The sequence below is a fragment of the Phocoena phocoena genome, chromosome 13 (assembly GCF_963924675.1).
Source record: "Phocoena phocoena chromosome 13, mPhoPho1.1, whole genome shotgun sequence".
Classification (NCBI taxonomy): Eukaryota; Metazoa; Chordata; class Mammalia; order Artiodactyla; family Phocoenidae; genus Phocoena; species Phocoena phocoena.
In genome coordinates, this window is record NC_089231.1 from 50027418 (window position 1) to 50049122 (window position 21705).

The window sequence follows — 21705 nt, forward strand, 5'->3', positions numbered from 1 at the left end:
TTCCTCGCAGAACTTGAGCCACTTTTTATGCCATTTAATATGACGTTAATGTGACTTTTCATTGTAAGAAAGTAGAAAAAGAAAATGCTCCACGTTTGTATTTCCCTATAGAGTTACCCAGAAAGGCTCAAAAAGAACAGAGTCCCCACAGTATAGAATATAATTTCACTTATGCTTCTGTGCACAGAGCTGGGTTTTGTACCTTGTAAGTGTGGTGTATGTTAGATATTTGGAATGTGTCCCAGCTTAGTTATCTGTGCAGGTGGATCTGATTTTGTGGGGGAGGGCGACGGGATGGCAAAATTTAGTTTTATATAAATCCTTAGATTCCCTTTAAAATAGTAGTCCACATCACCACCCTGACGATAGTCAGGCTAGGATTCTGAGTAAAGTTCTCTTAATTCTTCTAGCATGACCTTTGACCAGGTAGAATGATGAACATTTTAAAACATGTGAGTCCTGAACTGCTAAAGAGTCTGCCTGGAGGTTATGTTTCTTAATTTTGCAATTTAATGTGCAGCCTGAGTACTCCAGGAACTTTCCTTGTACTGGGAAGTATAGTCACTTTCTAAACATTTTCATTCTGATGCTTGAAATCCTTTTGGCTGCTGGTGTGCCCACGTTGGCATTTTTAAAATGCCCCTCTTCTCTACATGGGGTAATGTCATCTGAGACTTCCTAAATGTAATTTCCAAGGAGCTAATTCCAGAAACATTTATTTTAAACAAATATTTTCTGCTCCTACTGCATGGAGAGAAGGATCCGTAGCTGGATAATGGGCTTTATCCCAGCCTTGCCGCCTCCTGTCTGTGAGACCTTAGGCCAGTTGCCTTGCTTCCCTGAGTAAAGTTAGGAGAGTAATTTGTACCTTACAGCTGTATTGAGACATAAGTAAGATAATTTATATAAAATGTCCAGGACAGACCCTGGTTTAGCTTAATGCTCAACATTATTATCAACAGTTAATCACACTTGAGAATCAGAATACCTGGGCTCTGATTCCATTTTGATTATATTAAGTTTCATCAGGACAAACCAAATGTATCTAGACAAATGTATATATTCTTAAATAAAATAACTATACATATTAGTCTCTTAACTGAAATTTTCAGGACAAAAAATTATATCCTACAGAATTAATATTTTTCAAGCCCTTAGTAAACATATTTATCATTGAGATCCAGTATGTAAATATGTACATATGCATGTGTGTTTAAAATGAAAACCAGTTCCACAAAAGAATACTCATCCTTACAATAAATGATATTTTCTATTATATTAGATTAATGCTGATTCCAACTCATTAAATTGATTTTGTAACCTGCTAGTGAATGAAACCCACAGTTACTGTAGAATTGGTACCACATTTGTCTAAGGCTGTTGGGTCAACAGAATGGGTATGAAAACTGCAGATGTGGTTTAGTCTTTTTGGCAATCGTGGAAAGTACAGCTTTGTGTATTTCTCTTGCTGGAGTACCTACCATCTCCTGTCTCACTGGGTGTCAGATTTAGTGGTATTGTCATGAGTTTGTTCAGGCTAGTGACTGATAATCGTCTAGTTTATGTCTAAAGCAAGCATTCTGTCTGAATGGAAACTATCCATTCTTTTAAAAGATGGGAGATAATGTCATGTTGGCTTCTGCCTGTCATACTTCAAAAGATGCTCTATTTCTCTAGAAGGTTGGTTATACCTTTATTTTTAGGTGTGGAACTGTTTGTGCAAATAAGCAGGCTGAATCATAAACAAAGCAAATAAAAGCAGACCTGTTTGGGTTGAAAGGGCACCATGGAATGTTTTGAAACATATCTATAGAACTTTCTGAATAAATCACAGAGAAAGAGCTGCAGGGGAAGTAATATTTTGGAAAAGTATTTCCTGCTGAGGTTTTATAAGAGACTAACATTCTAGATGAATAATTATTAATATTTATTAATGTGATTGAAAGGCAGTTAACTGGCATTTGGAAGTTATTGTTCTTGGGGCACCATGTCTCCCCTCTCATGGGCAGCGGGATCAGTCCAAGGGGGTGAGTGGTGAGCACAATAGAGATTTAAAGTGCGGTGTATCTTGAGAGAGAAATGCAAATAACATCACCAGAATAAAAATTTTGAAATACTTTTTGGTATCGACCCCTCTTATATCTGCCTCCTGCTACCCCCAGCCGTGAGGAAGATAGGTAAAAAATTAGAAGATATTAGTATCCATAGATTTTATTACAGTTAACTTCAAAGTGAAGGCATTTTTTAAACCGCCCCCCCATTGCATTTTCATGATTCTGTTACACTTAATAATCCAAATACTGGGCTTCCCTGGTGGCACAGTGGTTGAGAGTCCGCCTGCCGAAGCAGGGGACATGGGTTCGTGCCCCGGTCCGGGAAGATCCCACCTGCTGTGGAGCGGCTGGGCCTGTGAGCCATGGCCGCTGAGCCTGCGCGTCCGGAGCCTGTGCTCCGCAACGGGAGAGGCCACAACAGTGAGAGGCCTGCGTACCGCAAAAAAAAAAAAAATAATAATAATCCAAATACTTCACTCCAGGTCCTTTCTAGGTGGGTAAATCTCAGTTACAGAAGCCATGGACATACCCTTCAGCTGGCTTTTCCCATAGTTTCACATTCCCAGTTTCTTAATTTTGTAATAATAAGTCTTAAAAGTAGCAGAGGAAATCTGATATTGAACCGTAGCTTTTCATGATGTCTCTGTCGACTTGAGGAGCCTGTGAGATCAGAGAGAGGAGTGTGGGCATGCTGCTGGAAACGTCCCAGTTCTACACTCAACTGGGGTCTGGTGCCAGCTTTTTCAGAAATCAGTGCCCCTCATTTATGATGGTACAGTTTTATGGCATAGTACCATTAATCCCTTAAGGCATGGCTTTTAAGAACACATGATAGGTGCTTACCTGCCATGTATGGGCAAGGTATAACTTCATCTTTCTCAGGTAGGAAAGTCAGTGTCTTCAGGCGTTTGTCATCCTGGCTTCGGTGCCCTGCGGCACCTTCTGCAGCCGGGCTCACCTTGCTCCATCCTCCACTGCCACATACGTACACGTTTGACTTCGCTTTTTTCTAAAACAAATATAGAGACTTAGATTTCCAAAACGAATGACACCCTCTTTTCTCCCAGTCTGTTTTGGACAGGATTATGTTACCAAATGTTGGGTTATACTACATGAAATGAATAATTTACATAAATAGAATAAATCCTAAATCTCTCTGTGATTGAAGCATTTACCAAACAGATTCCCATCTCAGAATTAATACTTGATGTTGGTTAGTAGTTTGAATTCTTTGTTCCTTACTTCCTTACTCCCATTGTCCTTTTGTTAAAGGACTCTAGCCTCATAATCCCATTGTCTTCTGTTTCCCCTGTTTTCTTTCTCCTCTTCTCTCCCATCCCTTTAGGATTTGTCAGCAGGACTCACCCAGAGGCTAGGTCATGGGTGTCCATACTTAGTGACTTGGAAACCAGGGCCAGCACCAGGGTGAGGCAAGCGAGGCATCCAGGCACAAAATTTGAGTAGGCTCCTGGACCTGAGACCACGTCTGCTAAATGTCTTGGAGTCATAGAATATTAGCGTTAGATTATTATAAGAGGGTGAAGAAGGTCCGTTATATTATAAATACCAAGTTATTAAAGTGAAAATGTATCATTCAGAAAGGTATATTCAGTGTAACCGAATTCCATAGAGACCTGAATATGAGTTGAAAACCTTATAGTTCTAGTTTGCTCCTTTAACTCCTATTTCCATTCCATATTTACTGCAGAATATTACCCTAACCTAATTTTTTTCATCTTTCAAGGTGTTTTGATTACCTTATCGTACTTCACTATCACAAAAATACATATTTAAACTAAAATTTAAAAATTTATATTTTATGGCCATAAGACTTTAGGACTAAAAGTTTTAAGTTATTCTTCCATGAGTGATCAAAATAACAAGCGTTACAAAATTTATGAAAGTATAACATAAAAGCTAAAATGTTATTCATAAAAAGGATTTTTTTCACTTTGGCTGAGATATCTGAGAATGAATATCACACATTGCTAGAATGAGACAGGATTTTCAGTAACAGTTCTTTTTTTTTAATAGATTCAAGGATTAGGAAGCCTTGCTCATATTAATAGACAGATGGGAGTAGGAGTTCTGTGTTTTTTTTAGTATCTAGCAATGTCATTCAGTTCTTTGACCTTTTCCTGACTATATGTCAAAAATCAGATGGTAATATATTATCCATCAAAAATAATTTTTTATGATCCATAAATTGACAACTCAATAGGACTTCCTTCAGTGTTATTGGAAACGACATTGGAAAACTCTAGGTTGCAGGAGGTCTTGTTACCTTCTCTTGGAGTCACGGGCATCTGGGTCTCTGGGAAATGGAGTGGAGAAGCTTTACCAGGGCTCTCAACTTCGGTTTCTGTAACTGTGTCCTCTCACTCAGATATACCTTGCAATATTGAGAAGGGGTTGGGAAAACTGAAATATTTTCCCTGAAACACACCTTGCCGGTATAATCTTTTTTCATGAAATGCTTTTTATCTTACCATGCACTTTAAATGTTCTCCCTCAAAACCTCAGATTCATCGCATTCCCTTGATGCAGAATGTCTGCCACGTGACCTCAGAACCAGACACAGCCCGGGTCAGCTCATCACGTTATTTTGGCGTTCAGATAAACACGTTGGTATATGTCACTGTGACAACTGTCCCATTCTTGAATTCTAAATATAAGCCAGATACAGCTCCAGATAAGATTTGAAGCTTTGCCCAAACTGGTACATTATAAATACTGACTTAAGAGACAGGAGGCAGAAGAAGCAAAGTAGTTAAACAAAATTTGTCATCTCTACCGCCTCACTCTATAATGATCTGAAATCAGAATATCCCAACAGGGGAGAAGTGACTGGAAGAGCTTCTGATGTCAGGTCTTTGTCTTAACGAAAACAGGAAAGTCGGGGAGCCATCCTGCAGAGCAACAGAGCCTTGATTTTAAGAGGCTTCCTTGTACCGGTACTGTATTTCTAAACCTCCCTTCGCTCGGTGCCCTGAAGGTTTTTACACATCAGAGCAAGAGTGCTATACTAGAATTCAGGATGGTGTAAGGGGTGTCTCCCCCACACCCCAGGTAAAAGAAGGGCGATTTTAAAAGAAGACGTGGGAAAAGAGCAACAGTGTGACGTCCGACGCAGGTGTGTTCTTGGCCTGTCAGTTCTTAGGCAGGAGTGCGTGTGGAGGGTGAGCACCTGCAGATCAGTTCCCCCTAAAGCATCCATCGCTGCCCACAGTCACCCTGCGTGACTACAGTGTGGAGACCACGGACCTGGTCCAAGCTTCCAGCCAGCGCCTTAGTTGTCCTACCACATTCCCACCTAGCGGTTGTCCATCAAGAGGACTCACACGGCCTCCCAACTCTGAAAAAATTCAGCTATGAGACAGGAAGAAGAGGAAAGGAGTATCTGTTTATCTTTTCCCTCAAAGCTTTTCTTGTCTTTTTCTCCCTGTTTTGACCACTGGTTGCACCTAGTTGCCCACAGTGTGGTTCATTCAATTCACGTGCAGACACCCCTTTCCTGTGCATAGTTCCTTTGTTTCTGGCTGTTGTGTTCTCTGGGGCTGGTCTGTGAGAGCCAAGGAACAGTGGTGTAACCAACAGCAGAAGGCGTCGGAGCAGCAGGCTTGTTCAGACTGCTCGACCAGAGTGGTCCCCGAGGGCTGACTTGCAAGGTCTTGGTGTGACTGCTTTGGGCATGATCAGTGTGTTCAGATGGCAAGAACCTCTCCTGTGATGGTCAACTACTAGATGATAGACATCTTGTGGAGAGGGAAGGGACTGAGTAGCCCAAGATGGGAAAGAGACCTATGGCCCTCCAAGGCCCTTGTAAGAAGGGTAAAGTTTTACGTCTTTGGGGCTGTCGTGGAGGGAGGATCCAGTGCCAAGCTGGTGTCACAGAAGGCACATCCAAGGCACAGAGCCAAGGCTGCTGCCAGCGCCTGCCCATCAGTGAAGAGCCTAGAAGCCCACTTAGTGCTTGGGTCGCACACCTGTGTGAGGACCCTGCCCACCGGCAGACTTAGCCTAAGACCTAAGCTGAGCTGCTCTCTGTAACCCAGGTCTTAAGTATTTGCACAGTTGGGCATTACGGTGCTCGGCGTTACACACATAAGTTATTTTCCACTTCAGTTGGGATCAGACTTGGCCTTGTTTGTTTATATAGTGCTTAAGTGACAAAGCAGCCTTCTCTTTGTTTTCTTGTCAGTTTGTCGGCTGATGGGCAACTGCAATTAAGAGTTTCTTCAGTTTCATCATTAGTTGCTATTAATTTGTATGGATACATTTAAACTTTGCTTTTAGCTGGGTCACAAGGTAGGATTGCCTGGCATAAATATTTAATTTTTCCAGCTGACTGAAGCTCTCAGTGATAAAAGTATTCCAGCTCATGTTTCTTCCTGAAACTTGACCTTCATTATATGCACTGTTGCTTTTCCTATTATTGGAATATAAGCAGCACTAATTCGTTGTATCCAGTATCTAACAAATCCAATACCAGACTTCATTGCATTGTAAGTAAAAACAGGGTCTCTGTGAATTTCCAAGAGGGAATGAAATATAGTTTGTATCACTGAGTTTTTTCGTTACATATCCGGGGAACTGAAGATTTTAACAATTAAAATATCAATAATTGTACAGACTAATAGAGGCAAAAAATTGCAAGTCCACTGCTGTATTTTAAATAGCATGTTAGACTCTTCTGTGCAATCAAGGTGGTTTTTATGGCCATCTGTGTTCCCTCAGGCCTTATTCTGTCCCTTCCACTCTGTGTCTGTTACCTGGGCCACAAATGTGCCTTTTCATTTCCTTGAATGTTTACATTCTGAGTTACTAAAAGAAGCAGGAAGGTGTTTACATTATTCTAGATTATAAAATTGGATTTAAAGACCCCTTCAGAATTTTGGGAGCTTTTCAAATGATTAAAAAATAGTCCGCCCATTGAATGGCTGATAAAACCATGTCCTCTGTACCTTGGTTTCCAGAGTTGACAAACCACTATTTCATTGACTTGCTGACTCACATGAAGTCTATCCAACTGGTGGTGAGCAGCCAGTGGCAAGTAGACAACGTGACTGTCCCATTCTTGCTCGCATATTTTCTCAGGCAGATTATGTGAGGGTATGGCGACGTATACAGTGTCGCTATAGAGATGAAAGATGAAGTCCCTAGGCCTGGATTCCCATCTGAGCCGCCGTAATGACAGAAGCGCCAAATGCCTTGTCACCCCCCCAGCGTGTCTCTTATTCCCTCAGTGAGTGTTTAATAGTCAGTCTAGTATTTTTTAGGGAAAAAAGCTCAGAATCAAACTTAGGTAAAGTTCTTCATTCCTTTAACGAATAAATCCTTTAAATCCCTTTAAAATAAATCTCACCCTGCTGTTGTGCGTGACAAAGCGAAATGTAGAAAACGAGAGCAGAGCCAGAAATGGCATCATTTACGTCACATACTGTCATGGGCCAGGGCTCACGTCGCCACCCTGGTGGACCCCTGTCACCTTCGCGATTGGACGGGACAGTCAGCCAGCAGCGAGGGCCTCAGCAGCGGGGAGTACGCGATGGCTTCTGACTGGGGCTCTGGGGGGAACAGGGGCCCTTCCCTCACTTCTTCACCTTTTAAGATTGGAACTCAAGCCACGCTGCCATGTGAGTGGCTTCTCTGCAGCTCGCTGCCCAGGCGACAGGATGAGGTATCCCAGCCTTCAAAGCCGCCTTGCCTCTACACGGCCTTGGAGGACTTGGCAATCTTGAATGTACTATTAATAGTAATGATCATAGGTAACATTTATTGCTCACTTGACGTATGCCTGACACTGTTCTGAGTGTTTTGTGTGAACTGATTAATCCTGACAGGCCCTGTGAGGTACATAATTAAGCCCCCATGAGGCGGAGAGGTGAGGGACTCATAGCGATGAAAGCATCAAGTGGCAAGGGGCGTGTGCTCTCAGAACCCATTCTTTTATTTTTCAATTGTGGTAAAACACAGAGCACAGTATTTACCATTTTAACCGTTTTTAAGCATGCAGTTCAGTGGCGTTTGTACATTCGCATTATGCTGCCGTTAACCACCCATGTAACTCTTTTCATCTCGTGGAACTGACGTACTGCACCCCTTAAGCAACAACTCCCCACCTCCCTACCCCCCAGCCCTGGCAGCCACCGTTGTGCCTTCTGTTCCGAAGGCATTCCTTTAACCACAACGCTCTACTGTCTCTGGAACCCAGGACTGGACTAACCTGGGTATATTTTGTTGTTCTCTTTTTCCGTCGTGCTTTTCTCTCGTCTGTTTTATGATGAGCATAACGTCAGCGTGTATGTCGTAAGGCAGTCCACTTTCTGCGGTGCAAGGTTGTCAGCTTCCCCATCCCTTCCTTTTGCTAGGCTGAAAGTGTTAGATTACCTGGACTACCAACTCCTAGAGTCAACCACTGTTAACTTTTTGGTGCTGCTACTACCTTCTAATATTTGTCTATAAAACATGTAGTTTACAAAATTAAAATATTTTTGAACATGTTGCTTTGTAACCTACTTTTTTACTCATTTTGCTTTGTGAACTATGTGCATCATTAAACAACAGGGTTCTGACTTCAGGGAGTTTGTATTCCAGTGAAAGAGTCAGGAGAGTCTAGTGCACTGCGATAAATGCCCAAATAGGAGTAAACTCGGGGCAGTGGAAACATACAGGAGCACATAAGGCAGGGGTGCCTGCAATGTGCTCTGCTCTCTCTGAGGTGATGAGGATGCAGGCGGAGTATAAGATATTATCCCTCACCTCAGGAATTGTATTACTGTGTAGTTAGCAAGATAAGCTGGTTAGTACCCCTGACATAGCAGCAGGCTGTAGAATCTGTGATCAGATGCTACATTGTGCGATACAGATTCTGGTGCTCCAGGAGCTGGAAGAGGCGAGAAATCAATGAGTACTGGAATAGTCGAGGAGGAAAGACTTGAACTCTCCTGAAATCCTAGCAGGGAGGAGATATAAGAGTTAAGTGAAGAGAGTAGGGCATTCCAGGTCAGAATTGGCTGTAATGAGACTTTTAATCCAGTGTCTAAAACAGTGCCTGGCACCTAGTAGGTGCTAAATTAAAAAAATTTTTAAAGCTATTTTGAAACAGTTTTATTTCTGTATGCATATTCTGTACAGCCAAGTTGCTTTAGAGAGACAATCTTGGTGGATTTTTTTTTTGAGATATAATTGACAAATATTTAAAGTCTACCTCAAGATGATTGGATATATGTATACATTGTGAAAGGATTCCCCCCATCAAGTTAATTAACACATCTAGCACCTAACATATGTATCCTTTCTTGGTGAGAACATTTAAGTTCTACTCGCTTAGCAAATTTCATTTATACAAAACAGTGTTATCGATTGTAGTCATGTCACCATGTTATACAGTAGATCCTCAGACCTTATTCATCTTATAACTGAAAGTGTATACCCTGATACCAACTTCTCCCTATTTTCCCCACCCTGAAGCCCCTGGCAATGACTTTCTACTGTGTTTTTATTGGTTCAGCTTTTATTTTTCTTAAGGTTCGCATATGTGTGATACCATACCATGCAGTATTTGTCTGTCTGGTTTATTTCACTTAGCATAAGGCCCTCCAGGTTCAACCATGTTGTCACAAATGGCCTTCTTTTGTAAGGCCAAGTAATATCGTGTGTGTGTGTGTGTGTATGTATGTATGTATGTATTTGTGTGCATGTGTATATATATACACACATAGACATATGCATGCACACACACCCACATTTTCTTAATCCATTCATCCATTGACGGACACTTAGATTGTTTCCATTGTATATTCTTGGCCCCTTTAGCAAAAATTAATTGACCATAAATGCATGGATTTATTTCTGGGCTCTCTATTCCATTCATCTGCCTGTCTATTTCTATGCCAATTCTGTACTGTTCTGATTACTATATCTTTGTAATACAGTTTGAAATCTGGGAGCATGATACCTCCTGCTTTGTTCTTCTTTCTCAAGATTGCATTGGCTATTCACGGTCTTTTGTGGTTCCATACAAATTTCAGGATTGTTTTTCCTATATCTGAAAAATGCCATTGGAATTTTGATAAGGATTGCATTGAATCTTTAGATCACTTTGGGTAGTTTGGACATTTTAACAACTTTTGTAATCCATGAGTGCAGAATATCTGTCTATTCGTGTTTTCTGCAGTTTCTTTCATTAATGTCTTACAGTTTTCAGTATATAGCTCTTTTACCTCCTTGGTTAATTTTATTCCTAACTGTTTTATTCTTTTTGATGATATTGGAAATGGGATTGTTTTCTTAATTTTTCTTTCTGATAGTTTGTTGTTGGTGAATTGAAACACAACTGATGTTTGTATGTTGATTTTGTACCAGGCACCTTTACTGAATTCACATATTAGTTCTAATTGTGTTTTGGTGGAGTCTTTAGGGTTTTCTACATATAATATCATGGCATCTGCAAATAGAGATAATTTTACTTCTTCCTTCTTGATTTGGACGCCTTTTATTTCTTTTTCTTGCCTGATTACGCTGGCTAGAACTTCAGTACTATGATGAATAAAAGTGGTGAGAGTGGGCATCCTTGTCTTATTTCTGATCTTATAGGAGGAGTGTTCAGCTTTTCACCATTGAGTATGATGTTAGCTGTGGGCTTGTCATATATGGCCTTTATTATGTTGAGGTATGCTTCCTCTATACCCACTTTGTTGAGAGATATTATCATGAAAAGATGTTGAATTTTGTCAAATGCTTTTTCTGCATCTATTGAGATTATCCATCGTTTTATTAATGTCGTATATCACATTTATTGATTGGCTTATATTGAACCATCCTGCTTACCTGGAATAAAACCCACTTGATCATGGTGTATGACCCTTTAAATGTATTGCTGAGTTCAGTTTGCTAATATTTTCTTGACTTTTGCATCTGTGTTCATCAGGGATATTGGCCTATAATTTTGTTTTCTTTGTCTGGTTTTGTCTTTGGTTTTGGTGTCAGGATAATGCTGACATTGTAAAATGAGTTTGGAAGTGTTCCCTCCTCTTCTGTTTCTTTGAATAGTTTGAGAAGGATCCGTATTCATGCTTATTTAAATGTCTGGCAGAATTCACCTTGTAAAGACATCTGGTCTTGGATTTTTGTTTGTTGGCAGGTGTTTGATTACTGCTTCAGTTTCCTTACTAGGAATTGATCAGTTCAGATTTTCTATTTCTTCATGATTCAATTTTGGTTGGTTGTATGTTTCTAGGAATTTATCCATTTCTTCTAGATTGTCCAGTTTGTTAGCATATAATTGTTCACAGCATTCTCATGATCCTTTATGCATCAGTTGTAGTATCTTCTCTGTCATTTATAATTTTACTTATTTGAGTCCTCTCTTTTTCTTGGTGAGTATAGTTAAAGATTTGTCTATTTTACCTTTTTTTTTTTTTTGCGGTACGTGGGCCTCTCACTGTTGTGGCCTCTCCCATTGTGGAGCACAAGCTCTGGACGCGCAGGCTCAGCAGCCATGGCTTGCGGGCCTAGCCGCTCAGCAGCATGTGGGATCTTCCCGGACCGGGGCACGAACCCATGTCCTGTGCATTGGCAGGCGGACTCTCAACCACCACGCCACCAGGGAAGCCCTCTTTTTTTATTAAAAAACAGCTCTTAGTTGCATTTATCTTTTTAGTCTCTGTTTCATTTCTTTCCACTCTGATCTTTGTTACCCTTCCTTTACTAATTTTGGACTTCTTCTAGTTCCTTGAGGTGTAAAGTTAGGCTGTTTGAGATCTTGTTTCTTAGTGTGTTTATTGCCATGAACTTCTTTCTTAGAGCTGTTTTTGCTGCATCCTGTAAGTTTTGTATGTTGTATTTCCATTTTCATTTGTCTCAGATATTTTTGATTTCTTCTTTGACCTATTGGTTGTTTAGTAGCATGTTTACTTTTTGCGTATTTGTGAATTTCCCAGTTTTCTTTTTGTAATTTATTTCTAATTTTATACCATTGTGGTTAGAAAAGATGCTTGATACGATTTCACTATTTTTTAATTTATTGTCTTGTGGCCTAATATATAGTCTACCCTGGAGAGCGTTCCAAATACACTTGAGAAGAATTTTGTATTCCTTTATTGCATGGAATGTTCTGTATATTTCTCTTAGGTCTGTTGGTCTAACATGTTGTTTAAACCCATTGTTTCCTTACTAAGATTTTCTGTCTGGATGATCTATCCCTTGTTGAACGTAGAGAATTGAAATCCCCTGCTTTTCTTGTATTGCTGTATATTTCTCTTTTAAGATCTGTTAATATTTGCTTTTAGGTGTCCCTATTTTGGGTGCAAAAATATTTATAATTGTTATATCATCTTGATGAATTGACCCCTTTACATTATGTAATGACCTTCTTTGTGTCTTGTTACATTCTTTGGCTTAAAATCTGTTTTGTCTGATATAAGTATAACTACCCCTGCTTTCTTTTTGTTTCCATTTGCATGGAATATCTTTTTCTATCCTCTCACTTTCTATCTGTGTGTGTCCTTAGAGCTGCAGTGAATTTCTTGTAGTCAGCATAGTTGGGTCTTGGTGTTTTCTGTCTTCTGTTTAACCCATTCAGCCACTCTGTGTCTTTTGGTTGGATAATTTAGTCCATTTGCATTCAAAATAATTACTGATAGATGTGGTTTCACTATTGCTCTTTTGTTCCTTGTTTTCTGTTTTGTAATTCCTTTGTTCCTTTCCTCTTCCTCTCTTCCTTTGTGAATTTGATGATTTTCTGTAGTTGGTATGCCTAAATTCCTTTTTCTTTATCTTTTGTGTATCTACTATAGGTTTTTTGCTTTGTAGTTACCATGAGGTTTATGTAAAACATCTTATAGTTAAAACAGTCTGTTTTAAGCTGATTACAAATTAACTTCAAACACATACAAATGCTCTACATTTGTACACTCCCTGCCATTTTATGTTTTCGGTGTCACAATTTACATCTTTTTACATTGTGTATCCATTAACAAATTATCATAGTTATAGTTACTTTTAATACTTATGTCTTTTAATCTTCATTCTTGAGTTATACATGAACTACCCAACACCATTACAACATTTGACTATTCTTGAATTAAATAGTTGTGTAAAGAAAATGACCATGATTGAATGAACAGATTGGAAGTAGTGCCCCTCCCTTTGATGTTAAAAGAAAATCTGACTTCCCAGAAACATTGGTAGGAGTACAAATTGATAACGGGTTGAAGGCATTCAGCTTGGTAGTAACTGTAAAAATTTTCAGTGAGTACACACCTTTGACCCAGAAATCCCACTTATAGAAATTTACTTTAAAACCATATTTGTTCATGTTCTCAAAGATAAGATTAAATAGTTTATGGTATATCTATAGATAGACTTTTAAAAAAAAATTAACAAATACATATAGCATTTACTAATGTGCCCAGAACTGGTCTAAGTGTTTTGCAAATATTAGTCTTATAACAATGCTTTGTAGTAGATTATGTTATATACACTTATATTAGTGTCATGTTATTGATAAGGAAACTGGCAGAGTTTAACTTGGCCAGAGTCACACATCCAGTAAATGAGAAAGTCTGCAGGGGAACTCGGTCTGATTCTGACATCTTACCACTGTGCAGTGCAGCGATTACAAAGAACTTGATGGACTCGGTGTTGTAACGTACGTGTATGTAAGACCTCCGAACACAGGAACAGCATAAAAAGGCAAGTGATGAGCCAATACATAGAGCAGATCCCATGCATTAAAAAATTCCGATAAGATATATGTGTGTACACACACGTGTGTGTAAACACCCAGCATTGTATCCCAAACTGTTGGAAGTGCTTTGCCTCTGAGGGGAGGAGCATTTTCATGTCTTTACTTCCATGACTGAGAATTACATATTCTTCTATTAGTTTTTGTGGGGTTTTTTTAAGAAAAAACTCAAGAAGATATTATTAAGTAGAAGAGAGTCTAAGATATCTCAATTAAGAAAAGCCTTGGCAGTCCCAGCTTTCTGGACTTGGCCCCAGCTGTGAATTTTTGCACTTACTGAGATCTCAGGGTGTATATAGTAGAGCCTTCTTTTCTTCATCTCCTTATACATTCCCGTTCTCCTTTGTCTTCCCAGTGAGGCAGCAATAAACCTACCATTTCTTTTCATTACATTGAGCTGCTACATGTCTCTCTGTGTTCTGCAGTATTGTATGCTAATCAGTGAGCTTTTTTTGTATGCATTCCGATAGTAGCTTTGTGAAGGTTACTTTATTTTTAATTGTGCATATCTGTAAGAATGTGGATGTTTAGAGGGGGAAAGTCAGAGCCAAGACAGGTGGCATTCAAGCTCGATGGCACCTTGGGATTGTTCACGTGATCATGACTTTAGTCAGCAGGCTTCATGAAAGATGTGATTCTCATGGGAAAGGTAAATAATAGTAGGTGGCAGGTTGGAAAGATCATCAGACTATTCCAGAGAAAACCAAGATAAGTTTGTTACCTAGTGAATTTGTTAAATATCTCATGGTGCGACTGTTTGCTGGCAGGATATGGTAAGCAGAGTTGAAAGGTTGCAATTCAGGTCAGAGGACCCGTGCCCAATCATTAAATTATTTTTGGAAGTCTACTGTGATTGTGTCATTCTAGCAGATAGAATTTAAAACCTATCCTGTGAAATACACAATAGCCTTCTAGTACCCCAGCTCACAATGTGTAATGGATCAGTGTTCTCAGAAAACCTCAATGTTGTCAGTCAAAAACAGTCTGGGGCTTCCCTGGTGGCGCAGTGGTTGAGAGTCCGCCTGCCGATGCAGGGGACACGCGTTCGTGCCACGGTCCGGGAAGATCCCACATGCCGCGGAGCGGCTGGGCCCGTGAGCCATGGCCGCTGAGCCTGCGCGTCCGGAGCCTGTGCTCCGCAACGGGAGAGGCCACAACAGCGAGAGGCCCGCGTACCGCGTAAAAAAAACAAACAAACAAAAACAGTCTGAAATTCCTTTGAAAAATTATCCACAAAAATGGTATATGTGGTTGCTCCTTAGTCCACTGTGAAGATTTTTGGTCTTTGTGTCCCCATGACCTTTATATGCCATTTCCTAATTCTGATCTGAGGCAGACTTATTAATAGTCATCCTCTCACTGCTCACCAATAGACTGCAAGCTCCTCGAAGCCAAGGAGAATGTTTGGGTAGTCTTTGTATTTCCTTCAAGGCCTAGAACAATATACTCCACATTGTTAGATGCTCTGGGAAAATTATGAAATTGAACTGATACTAATTAAATTTGTTGTTTTCTGTGACTTCCTTTCCAGGAACATGTTATGTAGAGACAGCAGCATGTAAGTTTGCTGTGTATGTTGGGCATCACAGTTTCCATTTTCTTGTTAAATAGGAACTCTCCAAGATCACAATGCCAGTTATATTTAACGAGCCTTTGAGCTTCCTCCAGCGACTCACTGAATATATGGAGCATACGTACCTCATCCACAAGGCCAGTTCATTTGCTGATCCTGTGGAAAGGATGCAGGTATGTGTCAAGCAAGCACTGGGAAAGGTTTAAGTCTTAGGAAGTGTTCTCTGCCACCTTCTCCTCTACCCCCGCCCCAAACATATATACACAGAATTCATGTTAAGTCCAGTGTGAGGTTAGCAGATGTTATCATTACATAGTCAGCATGTTTGGAGAGTCGTCTGTGTTCCTTCCCCGCCACCCTCTAGTCAGAGTGCCACCATAGTGGAAAGACCAACGAGAATTGCAAGAGAAGCAGAACGTGGTCCAAAACCAAACCTGGATGTTGGTGAGCTGTTTCTGAGTCTTTGTTTTAGAAAGTAGCATTGTGTTAGGGTAAAAATATTCAACCTTTCTTTCAGACTTTCTCAGTGTTTCCAAGAAGGAATAGATATATACATACACAGATAAATATGTGTATTTATGCTTATGTGTGTATATAAATATACACATACTACTATAGGTTAAAACAAAGGGCAACAAGGAATTGCACTTTTTTGTTTTCCTCTGAAGAGAAGGCATTCATGTGATGTATATGGACTGACTAGACACAGGGAGAGTATAGTAGATACATTCTTTTCCTTCCAACAAAGCAATAGCATTCTAAATGGAGTCATTCTGTCTTTTCATTTATATAAATCAGCTTTTCCCAACCTCATTGGACTTGATACCAATTTGTTTAGTTTTTTCACCCCATCCTAAAAGTGATGTACTTTTTAGAAATTTTAAAGGAATTAAGAGTAATTTAGGATTTGAGAGTTTTTTAAAAGTCCTTGAGAGAATTTGTAGCACAGTTGGGATGATCTGTAGGAAGAGTCTCAGAGTCATTTCCATTCTGAATATCCGCGTTTGCTTATTAGTTTGCTTATTAAGCCGTGTTAAAAATACAAAGTAATTAAACTCCTCAAAATCATTTTGTAAATTACTGTTTTCAGCAGAATTTCAGTTGCTGGAAGAATGAGGAGGCAGCAAGGCTATTTTTAACTTCTCCTAATGCTCTGTCCCGCAGTGTGTAGCTGCATTTGCTGTATCTGCTGTTGCTTCTCAGTGGGAACGCACTGGAAAGCCTTTCAACCCACTTCTGGGAGAGACTTATGAATTAGTTCGGTAAGATCTTTCACACTATTCCAGGTGGATAGTTGAATTTCCACGATTTACATAGCTCTTCAAATGAAAATGTATATTTTTTGAGCATTTACCAACATTTTGTATGATTGAAGAAAGTTAACAATTTTGTTTGTTTCTATGATATTTATTATTTTAGAAATTATGTCAAAAATATGAAAAGATACATAAAATGAACCATTACAAGGATTTCAGTATTCCTGATCTTGTGGGATTAGTTATCATCCTTTTTCCTTATGTAGACCATAAGGCATGATAGGGGGTTTTTTGGGTTTTTTTTTTTAATTAATTAATTTATTTTTGGCTGCATTGGACGTTGCTGAGCACAGGCTTTCTCTAGTTGGGACGAGGAGGGGCTACTCTTCGTTGTGGTGCGCAGGCTTCTCATTGGGGTGGCTTGTCTTTGTTGCAGAGCATGGGCTGTAGGCGCACAGGCTTTAGTAGTTGTGGCTCGTGGGCTCTAGAGCACAGGCTCAGTAGTTGTGGCATACAGGCTTACTTGCTCCATGGCATGTGGGATCTTCCCGGACCAGGGCTCGAACCCATGTCCTCTGCATTGGCAGGTGGATTCTTAACCACTGCGCCACCAGGGAAGTCCCTGGGTTTTTTTAATAACCATATAAAATATATTAGCATAAACTTACACTGTTGGCATACAGGCAATGAATGTATCTAGAGTTGCATTTCCTGCTGTAGCTTGCTTCTTTACACACAGGGAATTCATTTGGCTTTAGTTTTTCTGAATCTTTCTCTTCCCTCCACAAGTTTTGATCTCATTTATTCCTTAGATGTTTGTAAAGGAGATACATTAGATTCTTCAATCTTAATATAAATGGAATGATAAGTTTTAAATTTACATGGCTAATATTGTCAATTCATGAAAATCACCCAAATTCACGTGGGTGTTCTTTATTTTAATGTGTTTAAGTAGCTAGGTTTATAATAACATTGGTTTTAGTTGTTTGGGTTGCATATGTGCAATTGCTCGTGTGTTGTCCTTCCATCAGGATGATAACAAAGGGTTGTTTACTTTGTCAAATCTATTTCCTTAATACTTTAACATTGCTTTTTCACTGAAATGACAGTAATGTATACATTCTGTGATAACAGTTTATTATATAACACTACCTTTTTTTGTTTGTTTTTTAAATCTTAAGAGATGACCTTGGTTTCAGACTCATCTCTGAGCAGGTCAGCCATCACCCACCCATTAGTGCATTTCATGCTGAAGGATTAAACAATGATTTCATCTTTCATGGCTCAATCTATCCCAAACTGAAGTTCTGGGGGAAGAGCGTAGAAGCAGAACCCAAAGGAACCATCACGTTGGAGCTCCTTGAGTGAGTCAGAATCACGCCTTTACCTCTTTTCATGTGTACCTACTCATTAGTATATACACTTGCACACAGTCTTGGCCTTGTTCTAAAGGTAGAGACAAAGAAACTGCTTTTATGAAGTGTAAATTTTCTACCATCATGTAAAAGAATTTGAGAAACATGGCAATAGCCATTGTTAATCAGCCTAGGTATGTGTAAAAAGTTTAACTTGATGTTTGTGGTGTTTGTTTGGATCTGTTTTAAGATAAAACGGAGTTAATCACTGCATGACAGTTCTTATGAGACAAGCTTTCTATATATTATGATAATATTTTGGTTAACCGTCTTTTAAAGTGAATTCACTTTGAGAAATATTGAAATAACAATCACATTGGTACATCTTAGACATTAGGTTAAGTTGAAAGTTCTCTTCTTTTGCAATAGAAAAAAGATTGCCATGAAATACCTTTCCATTTATTTGTGTCATCTTCAGTTTCTTTCATTACTGTCTTGTTGTTTTCAATATACAGGTCTTTCACCTCCTTGTTTAAATTTATTTCTAGGTATTTTATTCTTTTTGATGCAGTTGTAAACGGAATAAATTCTGTGCTCATGGATTGAAAAAATTAATACTGTTAAAATGTCCATACTATCCAAAGCAACGTCCAGATTCAGTGCAATCTCTGTCAAAATTCCAATGACGTTTTTCACACAAATAGACAATCCTGCAATTTTTATGGAATCACAAAAGACCCCAGATAGCCAAAGCAGTCTTGAGAAAGAAGAACAAAGCTGGAGGCATCATGCTCCCTGATTTCAAACTATATTACAAAGCTATAGTAATTAAAATATATGGTATTGGCATAAAAACAGACACATAGATCAATGGAACAGAATAGAGAGCCCAGAAATAAGTCTATGCAAATAGGGTCAGTTAATTTATGACAGAGGAGGCAAGAATATACAACAGAAGAAGGACAGTCTCTTCAATAAATGGTTTTGGGAAAATTGGACAGGCACATACAAAAGAATGAAACTGGACCCCTCTCTTATACCATACACAAAAATTAGCTCAAAATGGATTACAAACTTGAACATACGACTGAAAACTATAAAACTCCTAGAAGAAAACATAGCCGGTAGGCTCCTTAACATAGGTCTTGGCAATGATTTTTTGACTCTGACACCAAAAAGAGCAAAAGCAAATATAAACAAGTGGAACTACATCATACTAAAAAGCTTCTGCACAGTAAAGGAAACCATCAACAAAATGAAAAGGCAGCCTACTGAATAGGAGAAAATATTTGCAAATCATGTATCTGATAATGGGCTAACATCCAAAATATATGAAGAATGCATACCACTCAATAGCAAGAAAAAAAATCCAATTAGAAAGTAGGCAGAAGATCTGAATAGACATTTTTCAAAGAAGACATACAGATAGTCAACAGGTAAATGAAAAGATGCTCTACATCATTAACCATCAAGGAAATGCAAATCAAACCACAAAGAGGTATCACCTCCCACCTGTGAGAAAGGCTAGTATCAAAAAGACTAGAAATAAATGTTGGTGAGGATGTGGAGGAAAGGGAACCCTTGTGCACTGTTGGTGGATGTAAATTGGTGCAGCCGCTATGGAAAACAGTTTGGAGGTTCCTGAAAAAATTCAAAGTGGAGCTACTATGATCCGGCAATTCCACTTTTGAGTATTTACCCAAAGAAAACAAAAACACTAACTCAAAAAGATATCTGCACCCCCATGTCATTGCAGCATTATTATACATATTATACATATTCCATACAACAGCCAAGATATGGAAACAACTCAAGTGTCCATCGTTGGATGAATGGACAAAGAAATTGTGGCGCACACACACACACACACACACACACACACACACACAAATATTACTCAGCCATAAAAAAGAATGAAATTTTGCCACTTGCAACAACATGGATGGACCTCAAGGACATTATGCTAAGCGAAATAAGTCAGAGAAAGTCTAGTACTCTGTGATCTCCTTGTGTGAGAGAAAAAGAGAAAAAAAAAAACAATAAACAGACTCTAATCCCAAGTTGACTCAGATATTGAAATCTGTATCAAAGACTTTAAAGCAGCTATTATAACTATGCTTCATGACATAAAGGTGAACTCTTAAAATGAATAGAAAGACATTGGAGCAAAGAAATGAAAGTATTTCTGGAAATTTTAGTACTGAAAAAATACAATAACAAAAATAATAACTGGGATAGGCTCGATAGCAGGACGAAGATAATAAAATATGTTCACGATCCACATGCTGAAAACTATAAAACACTGATTACAGTTATCAAAGACTATGAGTAATGGAGAGTCATACTATGTCTCACCATACTTGGAATCCTTAATATAATTCAGATGTTAGTTTTCCCATAATTGATCTATAAGCAATCTATATTAACACAATCTAAATGTAAAAGTCCCAGGATGATTTTTGATACATAAAGAGAAGTTGATCCTAAAATTTATATGGAAGGGCAAATGAAACACTACAGCCAAAACAGTTTTGAAAAGGAAGAACAGAATTGATGGACTCCCACTTCCTAATTTTAAGACTTAACAGTAAAGCTGCTGTAATCAAGACAATGTTGTATTGACAAAAGGATAGACACATACATCAAGGGAACAGAGAATAGAGTCCAAAAACTGACCCATAGAAACATAGTCAATTGATTTTTGACAAAGGTAAAAACCCAATTCAGTGAAGAAGGATAGTCCTCTCCACAAATGGTGTGGGAACAGTTGGAAGTACGTATGTTAAAAAAATGAACCTCAACTTACATCTCACAGCTTAAACAAAAATGAACTCAAAATAGACCATAAGCTAAAATCTAATATACAATTATAAGCTTTTGGAAGAAAACAGGAGAAAATCTTTATGACCTTGGATTAGGCAATGACATCTTGTGGATATAATACGGAGGCACAGTCTAGAAAAGACAAAATTGATAAATTAGATTTTATCAAAATGAAAAACTTGCTCAGTGAAAAACACTCTTCACAGAATGGAGAGAAGCCATAGATACATAAACATTATTTGCAAATCATTTATCAACAAAGGACTTGTATCTAGAATGTGTAAAGAATTCTCAAAACAATAAGAAAACAAACAACCCAATAAGAAATTGGGCAAAAGATGTGAACAGACACTTCACCAAAGAGATATATGGATGACAAACGAGCACACAAAAACATGCTCAACAGCGTTAGTCGTTAAAGAAATACATGATCATAGTGAGATACCACTACACACCTATTAGAATGTCCAAAATCAAAATAATTTTTAGAACTGACAGTACCAAGTGTTGGCAAGGATGTAGAGCAACCAGAAATCTCATATATGGCTGGGGGGAATCTAAAATGGCAGAGCCACTCTGGAGAACAGAGTTAACCATTAACTATGTTAACCAGATAACATAGGGTTACAGAGTTAACCCTACGTTAACCAGATGACTCAGCAGTCCACACCTAGGTGTTTACTCTGGAGAAATAAAGACTTAACGTTTTCACAAAGACCTGTGCCCGGATGTTTATAGTACTATCAATCATAATCACCAAGCAACCCAACATCCTTCAGTAAGTAAATGGTTAAACTGTGATACGTCCATACAGTAGGATACTACTCAGAAATAAGAGAGAGCAAATTACTGATAAGTAGAATTTAAAATGGATTATACAAATGAAGAAACTAAT

The 21705-nt window shown here is 38.8% G+C and overlaps 1 protein-coding gene across 1 annotated transcript in view; it reads left to right on the forward strand.

Moving 5' to 3' along the window:
- Nucleotides 1-21705, forward strand: part of OSBPL1A (oxysterol binding protein like 1A) — a 196690-nt gene that overhangs the window by 163398 nt on the left and 11587 nt on the right. Inside the window, exons 17-20 of the mRNA XM_065889460.1 lie at nt 7509-7797; nt 15415-15549; nt 16541-16638; nt 17814-17996. Of these exons, the coding sequence (XP_065745532.1) occupies nt 7509-7797; nt 15415-15549; nt 16541-16638; nt 17814-17996 (705 nt within the window). The remainder of the gene's footprint in view (nt 1-7508; nt 7798-15414; nt 15550-16540; nt 16639-17813; nt 17997-21705) is intronic.